Genomic DNA, 26033 nt, shown 5'->3' on the forward strand with positions numbered 1-26033 from the left:
AGAAGCCAAGCAAATATTCTAAAATAGAAATCTTCCAGAAACATGGTCTAGCTCTGTTTTAGAAAGAGCTAATGAAAGGAGGACCACCATTCATCTGTCAGTTTGTCATACTGTAGTGGCTTGTGAGTTACTGTGATTCTGAAAGCTCTGCCATTGGTATTTTAAATACCAACAGGGTCACCCTTGATGAACTTCCAGATGAAGACAGACTAGGAAGAAGGAGTGACAAACTACTTCTGAATATTTAGTCACTGAAAACCTTATGAATAGCAGAGAAACACTGTCATATATAGTGCCACAAAATGAGCCCCTCAGGTTGGAAGGCACTCAAAATGTGACTGGGGAAGAGCTGCCTCCTCAAAGTAGAGTTGATCGTGATGATGCTAATGGAAAATAAAACCAGTGGGAGTAAAGCCCATGACACCTTCACTTGCTGATGGGGCTCAACTCAAAATGAAGAGAAACAGTTGTAAACATTCATTGAAAATAGGAACATGGAATGTACTAAGTATGAATCTAGGAAAATTGAAAGTTGTCAAAAATGAAATGGATATCCATTTCATTTTTGACAACTTAGGCATTAGTGAGCTGAAGTGGACTGGTATTGGCCATTTTGAATCTGACAACCACATGCTGGGAATGACAAATTGAAGGGGAATGGTGTTGCATTCATTCTCAAAAAGATCATATCAAGATCAGTCATGAGGTACAACACTGTCTGTGATAAGATAATATCCATGCGCCTACAAGGAAAACCAGTTAATACCACTATTATTCAAATTTATGAACCAACCACCAAAGACAGTGAGGATGAAATAGAAGAATCCTACCAACTTCTTCAATCTGAAATTGATCAAGCATGCAATCAAGATGTATTGATCATTACTGGTGATTGGAATGCAAAGGTTGGGAACAAAGAGGAAGAATCAGTCTGGCCTTGGTGATAGAAATGATGCTGGAGATTGCATGATAGAATTCTGCAAAATCAATGATTTGTTTATTTCAAATACCTTCTTTAGACAGCATAAGAGACAATTATACACATGGACCTCACCAGATGGAATACACAGAAATCAAATTGATTACATCTGTGAAAAGAGACCTAAATCATCAGTCAGAAAAGCTCTTTATCATCAGTCAGAACAAGGCCTGGGCCAGATTGTGGAACAGACCATCAATTACTCCTATGCAAATTCAAACTGAAGCTGAAGAAAATAAAAACAAGTCCAAGAGAGCCAGAATATGACCGTGACTATATCCCAACTGAATTTAGACATCATCTGAAGAACAGATTTGATACATTAAACACTAAAGACCGAAGACCAGAAGAGTTGTAGGATGACGTCAACAACATCATACATGAAGAAAGCAAAAAGTCAGTCATTAAGAAGACAAGAAAGAAGAAAAAGATCAAAATGGATGTCAGAAGAGACACTGAAACTTGCTCTCCAGTGTAGGGCTGCTAAAGTAAATGGAAGAAATGAGGAAATACAAGAGCTGAACAGAAAATTTCAAAGGTCAGCGTGAGTAGATAAATTCAAATGTTACAACAAAATGTGCAAAGATCTGGAGACAGAAAGCCAAAAAGGAAGAACACGCTCAGCATTTCTCAAGCTGGGAGAACTGAAGAAAAAGTTCAAGCCTTGACTTTTGTTATTGAAGGATTCTGTGGGCAAAGTACTAAATTATGCAGAAAGCATCAAAAGAAGGTGGAAAAAATACACAGAGTCACTGTACCAAAAGGAAATGGTTGATTTTCAACCATTTCAAGAGGTAGGATATGATCAAGAACCAATGATACTGAAGGAAGAAATCTAAGGTGCATTGAAGGAATTGGCTCCAGGAATTGATGGAATACAAACTGAAATCTTTCAAGAAAGTCAGGCGGCACTGGAGGCACTCACTCATCTATGCCAAGAAATTTGGAAGATAACTATCTGGCCGACTGATTGGAAGAGATCCATATTTGTGCCCATTACAAAGACAGGTGACCCAACAGAATGTGGAAATCATTGGACAATATCTTTTTTATCCCATGCGAATAAAGTTTTACTAAAGGTAATACAGAAATGGCTGCAAGCATACATTGACAAATAACTTCCAGAGATTGAAGCCAGACTCAGAAGAGGACCTGGAAAGAGGTATATCATTGCTGATGTCCGATGGATCTTGGCTGAAAGCAGAGAATACTAGAAAGATATTTACCTGTGCTTTATTGACTATGCAAAGGCTTTCGATTGTGTAGATCATGACAAGCTATGGACAACATTGTGAAGTATAAGTATTCCGGAATACTTAATTGTGCTCATGAGAAAGCTGTACATGGACCAAGAGGCAGTTGTTCGAACAGAACATGGGAACACTGAATAGTTTAAAATTAAGAAAGGTGTGCGACAGAGTTGTATTCTTTCACCATACTTATTCAACCTGCATGCTGAGCAAATAATCTGAGAAAAACGTGGCCTCAGGATTGGAGGAAGACTCAATAACAAACTGCGATATGCAGATGATACAACTTTGCTTGATGAAAGTGAAGAGGACTTAAAATATTTACTGATGAAGATCATAGACCACAGCCTTCGGTATGGATTGCATTTCAATGTAAAGAAAACAAAATTCCTCACCATTGGACCAATCAATCAACAACATTCTTATCAACAGAAAAAAGATTGAAGTTGTCAAGGACTTCATTCTTCTTGGATCAGCTATCAACCAACACTCATGGAAGCAGCAGTCAAGAAATCAAACGACGTATTGCATTAGGCAAATCTGCTGCACAAGACCTTTTTAAAAAGTGTTGACGAGCAAAGATAGCAGCTTGAGAACTAAGGTGCACCTGACCCAAGCCACGGCAATAACCTCATATGCATGTGAAAGCTGGACAGTGAATAAGGAAGATCATAGAAGAATTGATGCTTTTGAGTGATGGTGTTGGAGGAGAATATTGAAAGTGCCATGGGCTGCCAAAAGAACCAACAGATCTGTGTTGGAAGAAGTGCAGCCAGAGTGCTCGCTGAAGGCCAAGATGGCCAAACTTTGTCTCTCATACTTTGGACATGTTAGGAGGGACCAGTTGCTGGAGAAGGATATCATGTTTTGTAAGGTAGAGAGTCAGAGAAAAAGAGGAAGACCCCCAGCAAGATGGATTGGCAAAGTAGCAGCATCAATGGGCTCAAGCGTGGCAACAATGTGAGGGTGGTCCAAGACCAAGCAGTGTTTCGTTCTGTTGTGCATAGGGTTGCTATGTGTCGGTACTGACTCGATGGCACCTAACAACAACAACAACAATGAAAGGAGGATGGAGTCCTGGTGTGGTGCTGTGGGTAAATGCGCTGGACCGAAAGATAGGTTTGAACCACAAGGTCAGCGGTTCAGGTTCACCAGCTGCTCCTCGGTCGGAAATCCTATATAGGGTTGTAATGATTCGGAACTTACTCGACAGCACTCAACAAGAACTCCAACAGTGAGAGGAGGAAGCAGTACCTGGAGAAGAAGGGCATCATGCTTGGTAAAGTCCAGGGTCCACGACAAAGAGGAAAGCCCTCAAATGGATGGACTGACACAGTGGCAGCAACAATGGGCTCAAGAGTAACGACAATTGTGAGGATGACGCAGGACCAGGAAGTGCTTCATTCTTTCACGCATGGGATCAGGGTGAGTCGGAAGCAAACTGACAGCCTAACAGCAGTGAAAGGTAAAGGCAGCCTGGTGCAGCTAGTTAAGCATTTAATTGCTAACTGAAAGGCTAGGGGTTTCGTCTAGTAGCTTCATGGGAGGAAGATCAGGCAATCCACTTCTGTAAAGATCACAGCCCATAAAACCCTATGGGGCAGTTCTACTCTGTCACATGGGATCATTATGGTGCAAAAACTACTAGATGGCACCTAAGAACAACTCAAAAGGTGCAGCTCGCAAACGGGAGTCTTGTAGTCCTGAGTCTCCGGCACCTATGGCCCCCAGCAAGGACTCCCTTGGGTCTGGATTTGTCCTGACCACAACCTCAGGATCCCATGAGTCCTGTGGCTGTGAGAATGCTTGACTCTCCTTAAGAGGTGGCCTGGAGGGTCCACACTTTCAGCTTGGAAGGCCAAATCCATCAACACCAAAACAACTAGCTCGTTTGTCCCATGCAACCCAACAAACAAAGTCAGTTGAGTAGAAACACAATCGGCTGCGCTAGCTGTTTATGAGACCTGCTTGTTTTTCATTTTCCAGGGTTGCAATGGCCTCAGTGACGAGGATGAAGTGCCCCCCTTATGTACCACGGTCTTCCTCTTGCAGCGGCCCCTGCCTCTAGCTCTTGCCTAAGTCCAGGGCACCAAAGCCCTGCACCCACTGAACTGCAGCTGTGGCCCAGTCCTATTCATTTGCTGCATTTCAGTTTTGGACTATAGCCATGGCAAGCTTAACAAATCATGCAGGGATGACAAATAGGTTTTATTTCAAATGCCAATTCCCATGACTTAGTAGTGGTAAGTCCAATTCAGTGGTAATGATTACATTCTTCAAGTTATGAAACCATTCTCACCCGCCTTGTATTTATTGTCCTGCCCCAGAGAACACTGTGATCCATTAGTTTTATCTCCCTGGGGATGTTAAGAGAGTGGTGGCAGCTGCCATCTCTGGGTTAGAGTCCCTTGGCTGCAGGGGAATGGGCATTTGAAATGCTTCTGCTTAACAAGCTAGTCAACAATACTATGATTTAGTGCTTTTCCAACACAGCCATAGATGGAGGCCACTGTAGGTGGAGTTAACCCAACAACCTGCCTCCTTCAAGACCTCTGTTCTCCCAAAAGATGGACCCCAAGGAAAGCTGGGTTCAGAGGTAAGATGCATCCAGAAAAGCATAGGATGTTCGACAAATTATCCGCTTGCAAAACCACCAGACTTCTCTAGTAAGCGAATTGCCCTCACTATGTACCTGACAGGTAACAAATGGCACAAAACTTCCCAGGTCTAGGCTTAGCTCCATAGCAACCATGGCTAAGAGCAGGAGATCTAGCAGGAATGAAGGTTCAAGGTCACAAGTGGACTAGCCTCAAGTCACAAGTGCCCACTTTTTCAAAGATGAGTCCGGTGTAAAGCTAGATCTTGCTATCACAAGATGACCCCTGGTGACCCCTCCTTACTTGGCATCTTCTTGGGACTCCTCAATCTATCTGTCCGTCTTGGGGCACTGGACCAAGGCTCTGCCCTCTTCTTCTCGCCATCATCCTAAGTATCTCAACTCTGTCCTGGGAAGTGCTGTCCACTCTCTCACTGGCCCAGGGAGCTTGGCCCATCCTAAGGCACCATCTCTCTTTACAGCTTGTACTTTCACACCTAAGTTTTAACTGAAGAGCTTTTGGGGTAAAAGACAAAGATTTCAAGTTGGAGTAAAAAGAGAAAGTACTTTTGAAAAACATTTGAAGGTGCCAAAGAATAACCAACTCAACCCATTTCCAGCTCAGATATGATCTCCTCCCAACCTCCCCTGAGTGGTCTTGATAACGTCCTCACTTTTGCACATTCACTGAACAGCCGCACTCTCCATCTATTACTGTCATATTTAAAAAAAAAAAAAAGGAAGAGACTTTCCTGTACCTCTCAACAAAGCTTTTGTGCCTTTAATTTCATCCATGTGAGCATCTCTCTAGCACTCATTATGGTCACACTCCACGGAGACTCTGAAAAGGGACTTCCAGAGACAGAAGGAAGGTGCTTCAGCCACAAAAGTTGCAGAGTAAAGGACCAAGCTGTTCTGAAGACATTTAATTTTCTGTGAGGGCTGAGATGGGACTTTAGTAATTGAATTAGCATTGCTCAAGAAGCCACAGCTTTTCTCTCAGAGGCCAAAGTAAGAGAAAGGCAGATGTGGGCTCAGCAGTTCCTCAGGGAATTGTCTTTGTTCCCAGACCCCACCTCCATTTATGCACTGAAAAACAGGTTTAGTAATTCAGCCTGCACGCACTGAGCTCTCAATGGTAGCAGGTAATGAGGGTCACTATGATTCCACACCTAACAGCAACAATGAGAGGGACTTGGGGGAGGGAGTCTTGCAGAGAGAGGTGAGGTTTCTTAAAGCTAAATGCAGACCCTGTTGAGTTTCTCAAACTCAACCTCAGTAAGTAACCTTGTGAAACACCAACCAAGCCTCTTCAGACCCCCGGAGCCATAAACTGACAAGGCCCAACAACGATTTCCTGCGGCTTTGAAGTCTTGTGGTTATCTATTAAAGTGAATTCCAACTCTTGGCAACCCCATGTATTTCAGAGTAGAATGGTACTCCATAGGGTTTTCAATGGCTGGCATCTTTTGGATGTAATCACCAGGGTTCCTGAGGCTAAAAATCTTTATGGGAGCAGACTGCCTCATCTTTCTCCTATGGAGCAGCTTGTGGGTTTGAACTGCCGACCTTGCAGTTAGCATAATCAGGGCTTCTTCTTTCAGGTAGACAGAATCACAACACAAGCTCTCCCCTCCCTGCCCCCATCCATCAGCCATTAGTTGTCCTTGGGATGTGCTTGTGTAACGAATTCTGTCCCTCCTTTCTATTAATGCGCGAATCATTTTAATAAAGCATGAAAGAGGGAGAGGGGATGACCAATCTGTCCTACCTAATACTAGGTAGGTACCACACAGAAGACTTCTTAAAACTTTTTTGACTAATTAAACAATGTGCTTCCAGAACTTTCCATTCAAGCTGTACATGTAGAAAAATTTAATCCTTCGCTGGGAAGAGAGCTCTTTCATGTCACAAAGTCTTTTTCTTTTTATAAATTAGTGAGAATAAGGAAAACATCGATGGCCCTGGTCCAAGGTACCACACGTTTTTAATTACCAAAGACCAAGTTATTTTCCATGATACTATTTCTATGACAATGCTGAAAATATTATTTTTTATAATTATGTTATAATTGATTTTCTTCAGCCTATTAAAAACATCTGGTAAAGTAAGCTACCAAGTCTTCTTACAACTTAAAATGCTCCTAGATGTTCATTCAAGCTACTGGCCCTTTGGCCAGCACATGTGTTTGCTGTGTGGGTAGATTCCAGTCAGCAGCAGCCTACCTGTCAGGCAGATGCCCTGGGTGCTGTTGCATAGGTCCACCATCACTCGGACCTGCAAGGGAGAGAGGGGGTTAACAGCAGCACGTACACAGCAATCCTGGAATGTGCCTTTTATTCAGACAAGCCAGGAACAGTGCCAAAAATTCACATAGTACTTTAGGACCATATACAGGACAGGTGTCTGCGGACAAGGTGACCCGTCAATTCCAACTCATGACAACCCTATAGGACTGTCCCATAGGGTTTCCAAGGCTATGGAAATCTATACAGAAGCAGAACTGTCTTCTTTTTCCCATGGAGCCATTCGTGGGTTTGAACCACAGACCTTTGAGTTCACAGCTGAACATTTTAACTCCTGTGGTACCAGGACTCCTTACTAAATGTATTATTTCATATTGATAAAAAATGTAAAGTAAAGAACACACTAGTGGAAGTACTAGAGGAAGACTGGGAAAAACATTGATAATGATAAAGGAGTGGGAAAGGCTTTTCAATGAAAGAAACAAAACCCATATATATTTCATAACATATATAGTGATCAATTTGATTACCTAATAATTAAAACGGAGTCCTGATGTGGTGCTGTGCATTAATACGCCAGACCGCAAAGCCGTTTGAACTGCAAGGTTGGCGGTTCAAACTCACCAGCTGCTTCTCGGAAACCCTATACAGAGTCGCTACAGGTTGGAATCAACTCGACAGCACTTAACAATAACAACAATAATTTAACTTTTGTAGGGGAAAAAAATACTACAAAAAATAACCAAAGACAAACACAAACTTGGTGAAATAATTACAAAGGGTTAATTTCCTTAGAGAGGAGCCCTGATGGTGCACTAGTTAAAGTATTTAGCTGTTAACTGATAGGTCAGCAGTCGGAACTTATCAGTTGGCCAGCAAGAGAAAGGGGTGGCCCTTGGTTTCTGTAAAGATTATTGTTGTTGTTGTTATGTGCCATGGAGTCGGTTCCAACTTATAGCGACCCTGAACAGGGTTTCTGAGGCTGTAAATCTTTAGGGGAGCAGAAAGCCTCATCTTTCTCCCATGGAACAGCTGGTAGTTTCAAACTGCTGACCCTGAGGTTAGCAGCCTGATTCGTAACCACTACACTACCAGAGCTCTGTAAAGATTACAGCCTTGGAAACCCTATGGGGCAGTTCTACTCTGTCCTATATGATCACTATGGGTTGGAATCCAGTTGACAGCTGTGGGTTTCATTTGGTTTTGGGAATTTTATTTGGGAATAAAGAGCTCTGTTAAATAAAATAAAAATGGAATTGCTGGTTGACAAAAAGGCACCTGTAGTTGATTTTTTTTCCCCCTTTGAGGTTACCTTATATTCCATTAACTTTTCCCTCCATTTAGTGCAGTCTATTTTATCCTGTAATTTACTTGACCTTCTCACCATCTGGATCTCTGTTCCTACATGTTTACCTTCTTTTACACTGTGATTCTTTAGATCGTAGACTGACCTCCCAGATTCTCTGAGTTTGTTCTTGTAATTTTGTTCCGTTCTCGACTCTTCCTTCTGTTGATTTAGTTCTGGGAGGTGCTGCCACATATGTCAATCTCCGGTTGTTGTCTGTTCTGGTTGGTTCTCAGTCCACAGAACTCCCTTTAGGATGTTTTGTAGCACAGCGTTGGCTTTGGCAAAATCCCTTAGCTTCTGTTTATCCTGGAATGTTTTGATTACACCGTTGTATTTGATAGATAGCTTTGCTGGATAAAGGATTCTTGGTTGACATTTTTTTTTCTTTCAGGGTTTTATATATGTCTCCCAATTGCCTTCTTGCTTGCATGGTTTCTGCTGAGAGATCCGAGCTTAATCTGATTTGCTTGTCTTTGTATGTAACGCTTCTCTTTTCCCTAGCTGCTTTCAGGATTCTCTCCTTATCTTTGATTTTGCAGGGCTTGATTATGATATGTCTTGGTGATTTTCTTTTGGGGTCTGTCCTTCCTGAGGTTCGTTGAGCTTCTTGAATGTTTATCTTTTCATTTTTCAGGATGTTAGAGAAATTTTCTTCCAGCTGTTCTTCAACTATTTTCTCTGTGGACTTGTGTGATTCTTCCAGTTCTGGAATGCTGATAATTCTTAAGTTATTCCTCTTCATGTTGTTCAACACGAATCTTAGACCATCTTCATATTTTTTCATCCTTTTTTCTGTTTGCTCTTCTATCTTAGTGGTATTGAGAACTTTGTCTTCCAGCTCACTAGTTCTGTTTTCCACCTCTTCTATTCTACTCCTTTGCCCTTTCAGTGTATTGTCTATTTTTTATATTCTATTATTGATCATTTGGACCTCTTTCTGTAGGTTTTGAATTGCTTCCAATGCTGTATCTATCATATTTGATTGTTCCTGTATCACTTTCCTGACTTCTTCCTTATTTATCTCAACTCCATTGTAAAGTGTTTGGAAACATTTTATAATCATTTTTCTGAATTCCTTCTCAGGCATTTCCAAGACCAGCCCTCCTTCCAGAATAGAGTCCAGGTCTACCTCTAGGTCATTTGTCTCAGACATTTTATCTTGTTTCTGGACATGTGCTGATATGGTCATCTGCTTTTGCTTCTTGGACATGTTTAGTGTTTATCTGTGCCCTTAATAATTAATTGAGTGTGTGTTTTGGTATTTTTTATGCTTTCTGATTGCTTCCAGATAAATGTGATCAGGATGTGGGCTTCCCTTTTCATTCTTCTTATTGCTTAAGTCAGAGTAACTTTAACAGGTGTTGTCTGTTTCCCTGGTATATGACAGTTGGTATTGGTTCTTGCCTGGGTTTTGGTGTTTTATAGAGTGTGATTAAAACTTGGCTATATGGCAGCAGTTGCTGTCTCTTATTAGATAATATAGGGAAAGAAAGTGTCCCCCAAAGGTAAAAGGGGGAGCATAAAACAACAAAACAGCAACAGCAAAAAAACAAGAAAAAAACAAAACAAAAAACCACCAAAATAACAACAACAACAAAACTAGACTGGATACTGTGGTCTATAATCGCAGTAAAGGGAAAGGAGGGAGAGAAGAAAAAAGAAAAAAAAATCTATAGCCTAATATGAGTATCACTTTAATGTCCTCTTTCAGTTTCTCGCCTTCAAAGCTGCCTGAGAGATTTCAAGATGCCACTGTTGGTTGTTATGCTTAACCTCAGGATTTAATTTAATTTTCAGCCTGTTTTGTTTTTAAACCCTCTTTCCCTCTCCACACCCCTTGTTCTAGCCTTTTCCCTATTAAAAAACAGTTCTGGGCCAGCTCTTGGACTGAGAGTATCTGTGTGCATGTGTGACAGAAGAACCCACAAGTGGTGGGGGTGGGGGTTGTCCACTTGCTCAGACACCCCCTCTAGTCACTAGAATGGAGGTGCACAAACAGTGGGGGCCAATGAACAGATAGAAAAAAAGAAAAAGAGAACCAGAACAAAGCAAAACCTAAGGTGTTATTCCATGGTGGGTCTGCTCCCCTGCTTGGTCTTGCTGTTTGGTCTCACCCAAGTTTTTGGCTCTTGGCCACTGAGCCGGCAGATTCAAAAGTATACAATTTCTTACTTCCACTATAAGTTCCACTAGCTATAAGCCTTCAAACTTTTAAAATATTCCTACCTATGTAGTTCAGAGTTTTGGAGCTCTGCCCTGAACCTGCTTCGCCTTGTATTCTGTGGTATTGCTGATGGCGAATTTCACTGCACCTCTACCCTCTCTGCCACCAAGCCCTGCCTCCTCAGCACCTATAGTTGGGTGGACAACAACTCTAAGACTTGTCTTTATTGAAAATTAAGCCGAGTTTTCCTATGAATTAGGCCACAATCATTGACCAATAGGATTCTGACAATGCATCCCTCCTTGGCCAATGAAATCCTGACAGCATTTCAATAATAAATTGTATCAGCCAATCAGAAATAAGCTTCTTTTGCTTCTGTGTTTTGTCAGGGTACCTTTTCACTTTTGGTTTGGTGTTACCTGATTCTTTAAACTTCTACCCCAATAAACATTATCCAATATGTTAATTTTATTATTGACTCAATTTCTTTTGTAACAACTGTACAAAACAATGAGTAAAGGTTCAACAACCTAAAAGAAAAATGATAAAGGACCCACCCAAACAGGAAATTCAGAGAAAAAGGACTGCCTCATATATACTTGCAGTTAAAGAAATACATTTAAACAATGAAATGCAATTTTCACTTCTTAGATTTACAAATAAAAACATGAGAGTGAGTCAGGAAACAGGTAGAGGTATAAAGGGAGTCTGTTTCATTGGAGGACAATTAGGCAATAGCTATTAAAATTCAAATGGATCTACCCTTTAATTCCAGAATACTCATACTTCGCAATGTTGTCCATAGCTTGTCATGATCCACACAATCGAAAGCCTTTGCATAGTCAAAGAAAGGTAAACATCTTTCTGGTATTCTCTGCTTTCAGCCAAGATCCATCTGACATCAGCAATGATATCCCTCGTTCCACATCCTCTCCTGAATCCAGCTTGAACCTCTGGATGTTCTCTGACAATGTACGGTTGCAGCTGTTTTTGCATTACCATTAGAAAACTTTACTCGTATGGGATATCAGTGATATTGTCCAATGATTTCTGCATTCCATTGGGTCACATTTCTTTGGAATGGGCACAAATAATGGCTTTCTTCCAGTCAGTAGTCTTCCAAATTTCTTGTCATAGATGTGTGAGTGTCTCTAGTGTCGCATCAGTTTGTTGAAAGATTTCAATTTGTATTCCATCAACTCCCGATGCCTTGTTCTTGGCCAATGTCTTCAATATACCTTGTACTGCTTCCATCAGGATCATAGGCTCTTGATCATATTCTACCTCTTGAAATGGTTGAACATCGACCATTTTGGTACAGTGACTCTGTGCATTCCCTTCATCTTCTTTTGATGATTTCTGAATCATTCAATAATTTGCCCAGAGAATCCTTCAATACCGCAAATTGAAGTTTGAAACTTTTCTTGAGTTCCCTCAGCTTGAGAAATGCTGAGTATGCTCTTCCCTTTTGGTTTTCTAACTGAAGGTCTTTGCACATTTTCTTGTAATATTTAACTTTGTCTTCTCAATCTGACCTTTGAGATTTTCTGTTTAGCTCTTGTACCTCCTCACTCCTTCCATTTGCTTTAGCATCGCTACACTGGACAGCAAGTTTTAGAGTCTCTTCTGACATCCATTTTGGTCTTCCTCTTTTTTTGCCTTGTCAAATGACTTTTTGTTTTCTTCCTGTACGATGTTCTTGATGTCATCCAACAATTCTTCTTGTCTTCAGTCTTTAGTGTCCAGTGCATCCAATCTGTTCTTCAGATGATTTCTAAATCCAGGTAGGATATGTTCAAGGTCTTATTTTGGCTCTTATGGACTTGCTTTAATTTTTTTCAGCTTCAGCCTGAATTTGCATATGAGCAATTAATGGTCCGTGTTGGAAGAACTACAGTGCTCCTTGGAGGCCAGAATGGCCAGACTTTGTCTCTCATAATTCGGACATACTGTCAGGAGGGACCAGTCACTGGAGAGGAATATCTTGTTTAGTAAGGTCAGAGAAAAAGAGAAAGACTCCCAGTGAGATGGATTGGTAAAGTGGCAGCATCAGTGGTCTTAAGCGTGGCAACAATAGTTAGGTTAGTCCAGGACCGGGCAGTAATTTGTTCTGTTGTGCATAGGGTCGTTATGAGTCAGTACTGACTCAATGGCACCTAACAACAACAACAATTGATGGCCTGTTCCACAATCTGCCCCTGGCCTTGCAAGAGCAAGCTCACCAGACACTCCTCGGAAACCCTATACAGGGTCATTATGAGTCAGAACCGACTCGACAGCACTTAACAACAACAACAAACAATCAAAAGCAGTCCGCCACTCGTTCTTCCTAGTCTGTCTTAGTCTGGAAGCTTAGATGAAACCTGTCCACTATGGGTGACCCTGCTGGTATTTAAAATACCCATGACACAGCTTTCAGAATCGCAGCAACACAGATGCCAGAATGTTGAATATTGAAACTTGATGAATAGCACCAGGATATTGTGCAATATAGTGGCAGAAGATGACTCCCTCAGGTTGGAAGGCACTCATAATATGACTAGGGGAAAGTTGCCAGTCAGTTTGAGGAGTAAGGTGCTGATGTCAGTTTGCACACTAATAAGGTGTGCCTGACTCAAGCCATAGTATTTTCAATCACTTCATATGCATGTAAAAGTTGGACAGTGAATAAAGAAGACCAGACCATAGAAGAATTGATGCATTAGAATTATGGTGCTAGAGAAGAATATTAGAAGAACCATGGATTGCCAGAAGAACAAACAAATCTGTGAGGAAGAAGTACAGCCAGAATGCTCCTTAGAAGCCAGGATGGTGAAACTTTGTATCATACACTGGAAATACTATCAGGAGGGACCAGTCCCTGGAGAAGGACATTATGCTTGGTAAAGTGGAGAGTCAGTGAAAAAGAGGAAGACCCCAATGAGATGGATTGGCACAGTGGCAGCAGCAATGGGCTCAAGCTTACTTAACAACAATTGTGCGGATAGCAGAGGACCAGGCAGTATTTTATTCTGTTGTGCATAGGGTCGCTGTGAGTTGGAACTGACTCAATGGCACTTAACAACAACACTAGAAACAACCTAAGTATTTGTCAGTGAGGTCTGGCTAAATAAATTATGATGTCTTTATACAAGGAAACAGTAAGTAACTGAGAAAAAGAGCGAGTTTAAGTCCAGAAGGGCTGGTATTGAAAAATCTGCAGAAGAAATTAAAAAATGCAAAGTAGAAAACAACATGCATAACATACTCCTTGCCTGTAAAGAAAGTACACACATGCACTCACGTGCATGCTCCAATGTTTCTGGAGAGAAATGAAAAACAGTTGAGGGAGGGGGAGCAAGGGCCAGGGTGGAAGGGAGTGTACTAAGCATGATATGCCCTTTGATTTTATTCAGAATTGTCACTAATTACTCTTTCAATTAAATGATTTTAAAAAGAACAGTTTTTGATTTGAGGGAAAACTTATTTTGTTGCTGATCTAGCCTTAATCTGTTTGTTGGAGACCCAGAGGAAAACTCACAGCATATTTACTTTTAAGAGTCTCTGGTGATGCAGATTTTGTAGTCGTTGGGTAGCCAGTCAAGAGGTTGGATGTTCAAGCCTACCTAGCGGTGCCTTGGAAAAAAGCTCTGTCAACCTACTTCTGAACAATCAGCCAGTGAAAACCCTGTGGAGCACCATCTACTCTGACACGCATGGGGTCACTATAAATCAGAATTGACTCGAGGGCAACTGTTTTTTTTTTTTACTTCCTTTTTAATGGTGTGACAATAGATGTTTATTTACTGCTTTGGAAATTTGTTGTGAAATACATCATACATACCACACATATATGGTGGGGGTGTGCTGTGGAGAGAGTTCTGACTCAAAGTGACTCTGTATAGAGTTTCTGAGGCTGTAAATCTTTGCACAAGCAGAAAGCCTCATCTTTCTCCGGTGGGATGGTTGGTAGATTTGAACTGCTAACCTTCTGGTTAGTAGCTCAGTTCATAATCCATTACACTACCATATACGTATGAGCCATTTAAAATTAATGCTAAAACAAGCATGCACATACCATAACCCAGCTTAAGATCTAGAAGCTTAGAGATCCCTTGGAAGCATTTTTTGCTTCCTTCCTCAGACATACCCAACAAGTCTCCAAGCAAAAGCATATTTGGCAGTGTGAGTCTGTCTCCCTTTTATATGGATAAGAACATAGAGGCTTGGAAGAAAAGTGGCTAATTTACTTGAGGTCACACAGATTATGAATACAAAAGCTGGGTTTAAACCCAGGTGTTCCTATTCCAAGTCCATTTCACTTTCTACTGTGGCTCTGATGATTATCTAAGAGTAACCAGACAGAAAATAATGTTGATTCACTGTTTGTAGTCATTTTTTAAATGAATGTAATCAGTTGTACTCTGGACAAAATTTATTGTCTTAAAAATATATATAATTGCCTATTGAGAAGACTAGAAAAGACATAACAATGCTTCATTTGTTACCTATGGGATCACAGCCCAAGGAATAGTTTGAAACAATAGAAACATCAGTAGGGGAAATGAGCCTTTCTTTTTCATACTCATCTCTGGTCTGGGTTAGAGGCAACTTCTGTAACAACTATGAAGAATTTTCATTTCCTGAACTTTTGGCTTCATTTATATGCTAAATATCAATTTAGATATTTGCTAGAAAATTATGTTAATCCCTACTCAGGAATATTCTTCTAACAAACTTGGGTTATTAAGATTATATTGAGATCAAGCATATGATATGAAAAAGTGTGGCAATTAAAAGTCAGAAACTGTCTCCCCCCCACACACCATAATAGTGATTAAGAATTTGGATGAAAATAAGAAAATTCAAAGTTAAAAGTCACACAATCTAGATTGCCAAATTTAAGAGTCATACTTGGAAGAGATGATTGCTTAAATCTTATTTAGGATTTGAGAATGTTGCCTTTGGAAGGGGATTAAAGGTCAGGCATGGTCTGTGACCTTCCTCCCCTTTCAGAAACTAACTTAGTTATCTTGTTGCTGTTGTTAAGTGTCATGGAGTCAGCTATGACTCATAGTGACCCTGCATAGGGATTCCAAGGAGCAGCTGGTGGGTTTGAATTGCTGCCTTTGTAATTCAGAGTCGGTTGCTGATCCTACAGAGCCACACCAACAAGCTGCTATGAAAGAAATTCCACAAGTGGATGGCTTTAACAAGCAGGCATTTACTCTCCCACAGTTTAGGAGGCTAGGAGTCCGAATTCAGGTTTCCTCTCTGGCAGCTCTGGGAGAAGGTCTTTGCTTCCTTTCAGTATGTGTGGTCCTTGGAGATTTCCACGTATCTTTGCATCAGTCTTCCCCTGGGTCTAGGAGGTTCTCAGTGCAGAGACCCTGTGTCCAAAGGATGTATTCTGCTTCAAGCTCTGCTTTCTTGGTGGTAACTGAGGTGGCTCTATCTCTGCTGGCTTCTCCTTTTATCTCTTGTAAGATGAAAGGAGTTGCAGGTCACAACCCAGAGAAACTGAGTAAGCATCCCACCTTACAGCTAATTGGCTGACCAATCTGATCACACCATGAGGGACAGCTGCATCACTGTATCATTACATAACCACTGAACCACTGGGAATTGGGCCCAGCCAAGCGGACCCATATTTTGGGAGGACACAATTCAATCCATGACTGAAGCCACGTCCACCACTTGCCTATCTGTTGTTCAGCTACAGCCACACTGGCCTCCACCATAGGTCTTTGCCATGTTTATTGTTGGGATCCATTGACTTGATTTTCAACCCCATATGACCTGCCCTAGTCAAGGGTTTTCTGGACTATAACTGCGACAGAAGAAGTTCATTGGGTCTTTCTCCCATGGAGCTACTGGGAGGGTTCAAACTGCCAGTCTTTTGATAAGCAGCTGAAAAGCCACCAGGCCTATTTTTGGCATGCCTTGTATTTTTGTTGTTAATTGCCTTTCTGAGTCAGTTCCAACCCATAGCAACCCTGTAGAGCAGCTGGTGAACTTGAACCACTGACTTCACTGTTCAAATCGACTTTGCAGTCCAGCACATTAACCTACAACGCCACATCAAGACTCCTTGGCATGCCTGGTGGTTGGTGGTTGTGTGCCATACAGTCAGTTCTGACTCATAGAGAGGCTGTAAATATTTACGGGAACAGAAAGACTCATCTTTTTCCCCACAGAACAGCTGGTAGTTTCAAACGGCTGACCTTGAGGTTAGCAGCCCAACTAGTAACCATTCCGCTGAGCTCTTTGTATCTAAGTCAACATAGCGGAAAGCTGGGAGGAACATGGAGAACAGAGTGTAAACCACTTTGGGAACTTAACAAAACAATGGAGCACTGCCTGAAACAGCCACCCCCACTGCTGTCCTGTCCCTGTTTCTTACATATATGCTTTTATAATGTTATAAGTCACCCTGGTCCCTCTTTATGTGACTTCTGAAAGAGTAACCACTCAGTCAGATAGGCATCTGGAGAGTTAACCTTTTTGATATGTTTATCAGGACATCCAATCACCCTGTGAACTTTTGTGATTGTTAGCTATCAACCCAAATAGGGGGTCTAATAACTCAACTCCACTGGGAACCTAGACAGAGCACCCACAGAAGAACCCCAGCACTTGAAATAACTTGGATGGATTTCTGCTGCCTCTAGAAAATGGATGCAGTATGAACTAGAAAAGTTGTCTTGTCCAATGATTTTCAAATGTTCATTAGCCATGAGACATTCTTCCATCCCAAATAAATTGTCAAACCCCTAAATCTTAAATAAAATGGAATTGTTCTGGGAGAACTGGGTGGGGATTGGTGTTAGTGTCTTATCTGTAAAAGAAGGGACATAAAGGGAGCCACTAGACAGATGATTTCAAATGGCTTTACAGAACCCTAGTGACTAGCATCAGGGAATGCGGTTGGGATTGGGGAGGGATGCTCCGAGACCCTGGAGAGAGGGGAGGCTGGATAAGCACACAGGCCCAGAGAAAGGCAGTGAAGTAGCTTACCCAGACTTAACCAGCTGGCTCCCAGAGCTAAGTGCTATTTTACCCTCATCTGCTTTTTCATTCTGCTTCATCTTTGCAAATGGAATTGTCTGAATTCAACTTGAAATGCAAATTTTTGCTTGAATTCACTTTGCATATGAACAAGATACTTAGATTTTTAGTTAGATGTTTAGATTTTTGTTGTAAATGTGTCAATTCTAATAAGGCTTTTCTTGCAAAAATGAAAGGTTTCATCATAAAGGGTTCTTTCTCACCAGAATGAATAGAGCTAAATGCAGTGGCTGCCACTGTTCATCCCAATTCCAAGCCTTGTGGCAGTTTGTTGCCCTCTGGAATGCCCTTCCCCTCACCCTTCACTTTCAGGGCTATTCATGAAAAATAATGGCGCAAACCTGCCCATTGTCACCAGCTAGCTGTGGTGTGCAGGATGCTAAAATAATGTGTCCTGTCATGGTTTCCTTGTGGTCCCCTAAGTACATGATATGATTTGCTAGCTGTTGTTGTTGTTAAGTATTGTGGAGATGGTTTGCTAGCTGTAATACTGTTTAAATTCTAAGTCATCTTCCAGATCTGACCTGTTTGGTTACTTAAGTTCCAGCATTCTTAGACAATTAATTGAATGCTCTTCGGAAGCTCCTTCATTATGCAAATTGCTACAATGTGCATGCAAATGATCCTGTTATAAAAAGCCCCTAACACCAAAAAAGCAAATCTTTTGCTATGAAGTCAATTCCCACTCACAGTGACTTAATGGACCAAGTAGAACTGCCCCTATTGTTTCCAAGGCTGTAAATCTTTACAGAAGCAAACTGCCTCATCAGCAAACCAGCTGGTAGATTCGAACTGCCAACCTTTCTGTTAGCAGCCTAGTGCTTAACTACTAGCTTGTTAAGTGCTATTGAGTTGGTTCCAACTCATAGTGACCCTATATTGGGTTTCCGAGGAGTGGCTAATGAGCTTGAACCACCAACCTTGCAGTTCAAACTGACCTCGTAGTCCAGCACTTTAATCCAAAGCACCACACCAGGATTTTCAGAAAAAGCTTCAGGGAGCAGAAATCAGCATGTCATTGACTGGCATCCTTGCTCTGGAGAAACAGGAATACTAATATGGTGGCCCAGCTGGTTAGTGGAGAGTTAGACCAGTGATGTCAGATGAATCCTTCCCCAGGGCCCGGAGCAGAGTCAGACACCCTGGACTCACATCTGTCAAAGATAGGAATTTACACCCGGATGTGGTCTCCTTGGGGGAACGAGATGGACTGGCCAAGTGGCAGCATTGACAGACTCCAGCGTGGCAACAGTAGTGAGGCTGGCCCAGGATCAGGCAGTGTTTCATTCTGCTGTGCATAAGGTTGCAATGAGTTGGTGCCGATTTGATGGCACCTAACAACAACAACCACAAGGATGTGGTAGGAGTCCTGGTGTGGCACTGTGGGTTAATGCGCCAGACTGCAAAGCTGTTTGAACTGCAAGGTTGGTGGTTCAAACTCACCAGCTGCTCCTTGGAAACCCTATACAGGGTCGCTATGGGTCAGAATCAACTCGACAGCACTCAACAACAACAACAACAGGATATGGTAAAGACAATCCCTGAGCCCCAGTGAGGATGAGGGCTTGGCTTGCATAGGCGCTTCTGAGATGTAGCAGTGGAATTCTGAGATGTGACCTCTGAGTCGTATGACCTTTAGCACTGAAGCACTGAGCTGCAGAATCACAGGAAGGCCACCGAGGCCCCAGTGATTGGCTTTATCAGCGAACACACTTGCCATCTTCTGCTAGTCCTTAACAGTGGTGAAGGGCCTCCCACCAGAGGTCCTCAGAGCCTAGCTGAAGTCTGCTAGCATTTTCTGAATCTCCTAATTTCCACCCAGAGGTCATTCTGAGCCCAGACATCATTACGGTACAGCTGGCTGCTGACTCGCTCGTCCTTGTTCCACTGGGGCTTCTCAGCTAATCTCTTATGGGTTCCATTTTTTTGTGTGTTGTATTCACGCACTGATTTCCTTTCCCAGCACTGTTGTTGTTGTTAAGTGTCACGGAATCAATTCCAACTCATAGGGACCCTGTAAAGGGTTTCTGAGGAGCAGCTGGGGGTTGAACCTTGTGGTTCAAAGTCCAGTGCTTATCCTATAGCACCACACCAGGAGTCCGACACTGTTGATATATTGTTTATCTACAGGGCAATAACACACAAACCTTTCACACTATTATGAATAGAGGCTATTGGATGGGGCTCTGTACACAGGGCTGGATAGGCCAGGCAGAAGTTGGGATACCAATCTGTAATGACAGATAAAATGCAATGCCACTGGAGAAAACATGGTATTCACCTGTCTTCCAGCTTTGCTGACTCAGTTAGAATGGTGGTGGAAGACAGCCTTCCTTGCAAGGAGTAAGGGTCAGGCTATTTACCTCTAAGGCATTTGTACGGTGTGGAACTGAATTGCTTGGGACAGTGCAGCACACAGTGGCCTTCCTTCCCACCCTGCCTTCAGTTACTGCAGCTGCACAAATAATTAGTGAGTGTGGGCTTGAAGTCCACCCACAAGCCTTGGCCAGCCCTGCTTGCATGCAAAGGCTGTGAGAGTCACCAGAGCTGTGGGCTCGGCTCAGGATTCCTCAACAATCTTAGTTGGAAGGGCCAATTCTGCCAAACGCCCTCACTCCAGTGTCTCTAGCAAAATTACTTTCAGCTGAGATCAGGGCTTAGGCCACACCCTGGAGTTATCTTTACTAACTTTCATCTGAAAATGCACAGCGGAAGTCCCAGGAGGAGCGCTTCCCCAGGTACACTTGAAGACTTCCTTCCCGACCATGCACCAGGACAAATGAGAGCTGCATCAGCTACACAGGTTGCAGCGGAAGACTGAGTCTTGGTGTTGTGTTTCCTTATTAGCTGAAGCAGGACCCTGGACAAGACCCTCAACATCTCCAAACCTTGGTCTCTTAATGTGCAACAAAGGTAAAATGACAACATTTACTCCAGGGTTGGTGTGATGAGTGAGTGACTCCTTATGCAAACAACTTGTATATTTGGATGAGGGGGACTTCAAAAAGTTCATGGACAAAAGAAATTAAAAGATAATTAAATCTTTCCAGGAACTTTTTGAAGCCTCCTTACGTTAGTGTTATGGTGTTGTTGTTAAGTGCCATCGAGTCAGTACCAACTTATAGCAACCCTATGCACAATAGAACAAAATACTGCCTGGTCCTGGGGCAATCTCACAATCATTGCTATGCCTGAGCCCATCACAGCCGCCACTGTGCCAATCCATCTCATTGGGGAGGGTGGTCTTCCTCTTTTTTTCTGACCCTCCACTTTACCAAATATGATATCCTTCTCCAGAGACTGGTCCCTCCTGATAATATGCTCAAGGTATGAGAGACAAAGCCTGGCCATCCTGGCCTCCAAGGAGCATTCTGACTGTACTTTTTTGGCAGTCCACGGTACTTTTAATATTCTCCTCCTACACCATAACGCAAATGCATCAATTCTTCTACGGTCTTCCTTATTCACCGTCCAGCTTTCACATACATATGTGGTTATTGAAAATACCATGACTTGGGTCAGGCGCACTTTAGTCCTCAATCTGACATCTTTGCTCTTCAACACTTTTAAAAGGTCTTGTGCAGCAGATTTGCCTAATGCAATATGTTGTTTGATTTCTTGACTGCTGCTTCCATGAGTGTTGATGGCTGATCTGAGCAAAACGAAGTCTTTGGCAACTTCAGTCTTTTCTCAGGATTCAAACATAAGTCAGCTGATTCAGAAAAATCATCGATTTATAGTATTTTAATACAGATAATTGTTGTTAAGCGCCATCTAGTCAGATACACTTTAAGAAACAGTTGACACAAATAAGCTGTAAAATTTCAAGACTTGCAAATATGCAATTTACTACAGAACAACTACTGAAAAATAAAGTATGGGCAAGGATTTAAATAAGTAATTTGAAGAGCTGATACATTTGAGTTATAGTGTTGTAGAAGAATATTAAAAGACTGCTAGAAGAACAAACAAGTTTGTGTTGAAGAAGTAGAGCCGGAATGCTCCTTAGAAATCAGGATGGCGAGACCTTGTTTCTCATACTTCAGACATACCCTGGAGGTAAAGTGGATGGTAGGCAAAAAAGAGGAGGACCCCCAACAAGATGGATTGGCACAGTGGCAGTAGCAACGGGCTCGAGTGTAACAGCAATTGTGAGGATGGAGTAGGACTAGGGAATAAAGTCATTATGAGTCGGAACCAATTTGATGGCACCTAACAACAGTCCTGGTGTGGCACTGTGGGTTAATGCGCCAGACTGCAAAGCCATTTGAACTGCAAGGTCGGCGGTTCAAGCTCACCAGCTGCCCCTCGGAAACCCTATACAGGGTCACTATGGGTTGGAATCGACTTGACAGCATTTAGCGACAACAGCAGCAGCAATCTGATTTACAGTTTTGTTTGGTGATTGAGGGAGAATTGCCGTCAGCATCAGATACAGTATTTAAGCAGATGTAACATCAAGATGTCACTGTGTCTGTGTTCAGTTTCAGCCTAAATGAAGAGAGGTCAAACTACAGGAGACCCTGAGAGAAAGAGGCTCTGGTCTTCTTGAGAGGAGCTGAGTGGTTCTGTCTGAGATCTGGATTAGCTAGGTATTGGAAGCAGGAGAACTTTGTGGGGCTCCAGGCAAAGGTTCAAGAGAGTTATCATCTCCAATAACTGCTTATATTTAATGGGTGAAAGTACTTATTAATATTAGTCCTGATGGCTGCTGAAGCTTTTTTGTTTGTTTTTCTATGTATTTTACTCTAGATCACATTTTGAATTCAATTGCTAAATCAAACCAGTAATTGTTATTGTTAAGTGCTATTGAATTGGTTCCAACTCATAGCTATCTTGAGTAGGGTTTCTGAGGAGTGACTGGTAGGTTTGAACAGCAGTCCAGTGCTTTGCTTACAGCACCACACCAAGACTCTGAACTAGTAATTTGTTGCTGTTGTTAAATGCCGTCAGTAATTCAAGGTTAGGTAATTATCTGTACATACAAATGTCATGGATTACGTTTCAATCACAAGTGTATGTAAGTATGCGAAAATACAGGTAGATATCCAATCTTAAAATCTTGAGATAAGGAGTAATGGTCTAAGCATAAAAGCAAAAGAATCGATAAATGAAAGATTTTAACATTTTTGCTACACAAAAACTTAAAAAAATTCAATGCTTCTTTCCTTCCCCCCAAAAACCCTAATGAATTTAAAAGGCAGATTAACCCTCAAGACAGGTACAGTAGAAAGAGCATGGGTATTGGAGTCAGACAGGTTGCTGTTGTTGTTAAGCGCAGTTGTGTCACTTCCAACTCCTGTTGTTGTTGTTATTATGTGCCGTGGAGTCAGTTCCGACTCATAGCGATCCTGTACGGGGTTTCCAAGGCTGTAAATCTTTATGGGAGTAGAAAGCCTCAACTTTCTCCCATGGAACAGCTGGTAGTTTCGAACTGCTGACCTTGCGGTTCACAGCCTGATTCATAACCCCTGCGCTTCCGACTCCTAGTGACCCTGTATAGGGTTTCTGAAGAGCGGCTGGTGGGTTTGAACAGCTGACCTTGCAGTTCAAACCAACCCTTTGGTCCAATGCAGTATCCTACAGTACCACAGCTCCAACTAAATCCCTGCTCCTCACTCACTGGCTGAATGACCTTGCCTAGTTCTGGTATGGCTCTGTAGGATAAGCATTGTTCTGATAACCGCAAGGTCAGTGGTTCAAACTCACCAGATACTCCTCAAAAATCCTATACAGGGTCATTATGATTAGGAACTGACTTGACGGCACTTACCAACAACAAATTTCAATGACTTGCCTGGAACGAGAATAACAGCAATAATAGTAACAACTACACAGTATTGTTGTGGGGATAAAGCAAGGCTCCTTGTGATTCATGTAAAAGAAGCTCAGAATAACACCCAGCATGTGTGTTCTCCATGAATGTTACCACGGCTATTATGGGGAAAATATCACAACAAGCATAATACACAAAAACATAATAAAATTTTGCTACATAAAGAGCATTTGTAAATCAGAAAGAAAAAGATTAAAACTACAATCAAAAAATGAGCAGACAAAAAAGGGAACAAATCCTTACAGCCAGGTTCATTCCCACCCCCTCCATACAGAGTAGACAGGGATGGGCAACTTGGACATTGGCTACCCAAAATGCTGGGGCCACAAAGGCAAGAAGTGACTGGCTTACAAGCTTTCAAGAGGGAAGCTAGATTTATAGGGCAAGGAGTAAGGTAGAATCTCCACTGAGTAGTATGCAAGCTGTCTAGGCGGGGCTGATGAAATGAAATCCGGATGGATCTGTTGTGATACAATTGTGAATAATTGTTATCTGGACTGTTTGTGAGGGTTGGAATTGTAAAGGTAGACATTTTTTAGCAGGAAGGGAGTGATTAACTTTTCAGCCTAAGAGCGGAGATCCCTGGGACCATCAAGGGAGAAGAGTGGAGAGCAGAACCCTACCCAGAGAAGCAGTGATGCCTGAGATGGAGGCAGAGATGATGACGTGGAGAGATGGAGCTGTTGGGGACTTTAGATACAGAGAAGAAGAGGGGTTGTGTGCTGATGACCGGGGGGCATGCTTGTAGTTTATACCCTTTGGATGGTTGATGATGCATGAAAGGGGATTGTAACCACAGCAATGAAATGATATACTATAGGATGAATATAAAACTAATGTTCTCCCATGTATAAACTATCACATAATTCACAATAAAACATTAAAAAAAAATGAGTAGAGACAACAAATGGACTATTCTTATGTAATTGAAAGCATTCAAATCACCAATAAATATGGAAAACTATTCACCCTGATCTTCCCCATCCTCTTTAGTTTCAGATATCCAGCCTGTTCAGGGTTCAGATCTCTCTTCTTTTAAACCTCCAACCACCAAGACTCCGGAGTCCTGGAGTGGCGCTGTGGGTTAATGCACTGGACTGCAAGGTCAGTTTGAACTACAAAATTGGGGGTTCAAACTTACCAACTGCTTCTCAGAAACCTTATACAGGGTCACTATAAGTTGGAAGCAACTCAACAGCACTTAAAAACAACAACACTCAAGACTCCAATCCTTCCTCCCATTCAATTTAGAGCAAATCCAGGTTGGTGACTCTCTAATTTTAGAGTATTAAAATCACCAAGAAAGCAGGCTCAACCCCCAGCAAGTCTGACTCAACAGGTAGCATGTACAACCCCGGAATCAGTAGATAGAACCAAGTCATTCTGATGCACATGGTCACACTCATACTTGGAGATGTTCTACTCTGTATCATCAAAAACAAAGGCTTATTTCCAGCATCTTCCCGGTTGGCTAACATCTCTCTCCTAGAAGGTACCAGAGTGCTCCTTGGAGACCAGGATGGCCAAGCTTCGTCTCTCATACTTCGAACATATTGTCAGGAGGAACCAGTTGCTGGAGAAGGATATCATCTTGCATAAGGTGGAGGGTCAGAGAAAAAGATGAAGACCCCCAACAAGATGGATTGGCCAAGTGGCAGCCTTGATGGACTCAAGTGTGGCAATAATAGTGAAGTTGGCCCAGAATTGGGCAGTGTTTCGTTCTGCTGTGCATAAGGTCACTATGAGTCAGTACTGACTCGATGGCACCTAACAACAACAACACAACAGAAGGATACAGCACTGGACCGCAAAGTCAGTTTGAACCACATGGTCAGAGGTTCAAACTCACCAGCTGCTCCTTGGAAACCCTATACAGAGTCACTATTAATGGCACTTTACAACAAAAGTAGGTGCCCTGGTAGTATAGTGGGTTAGGCGTTGGGCTGCTAAATACAAAGTCAGAAGTTTGAATCTAACAGACGTTCCAAGGGAGAAAGGTGAAAGATAAGGCTTTCTGCTCCTGTAAAGATTTATAGCCTCAGAAACCATATACAGGGTCACTGTGAGTTGGAACTGACTAGATGGCACACAGTCATCAATATGGCAAACAACTACACTGTGTCATCTGCATATAGCAGGTTATTAATGAGTCTTCCTCCAATCCTGATGCCCCATTCTTCATATCACCCAGCTTCTCGGATGATTTGCTCAGCATACGGATTGAATGTGTACGGTGAAAGAATACAGCCCTGGCACACACATTTCCTATACCACTCAGTGCTGTTCGAACAACTGCCTCTTGGTCTATGTACAGGTTCCTTATGACCACAGTTAAGTGTTCTGGGATACTCATTCTCTGCAATGTTGTCCATAGTCTGTTATAATCCATACAATCAAACACTTCTGCATAGTCAATAAAGCACAAGTAAACTTCTTTCTGGCATTCTCTGCTTTCAGTCATCAAGGTCTGTCTGATGTCAGTAATGATATCCTGAGCTCCCCATCCTCTTCTGAATCTGGTTTGAACTTCTGGCTGCTCCCTGTTTATGTATTGTAACAATTGTTTT

General features: G+C 42.1%; 1 protein-coding gene across 1 annotated transcript in view; it reads right to left on the minus strand.

The window, feature by feature from the left end:
• GLDN (gliomedin) overlaps nucleotides 1-26033 on the minus strand; it is an 80767-nt gene that overhangs the window by 31450 nt on the left and 23284 nt on the right. Inside the window, exon 2 of the mRNA XM_006831648.1 lies at nucleotides 7051-7102. Within this exon, the coding sequence (XP_006831711.1) occupies nucleotides 7051-7102 (52 nt within the window). The remainder of the gene's footprint in view (nucleotides 1-7050; nucleotides 7103-26033) is intronic.

This window comes from Chrysochloris asiatica, unplaced genomic scaffold (assembly GCF_000296735.1).
Source record: "Chrysochloris asiatica unplaced genomic scaffold, ChrAsi1.0 scaffold00004, whole genome shotgun sequence".
NCBI lineage: Eukaryota > Metazoa > Chordata > Mammalia > Afrosoricida > Chrysochloridae > Chrysochloris > Chrysochloris asiatica.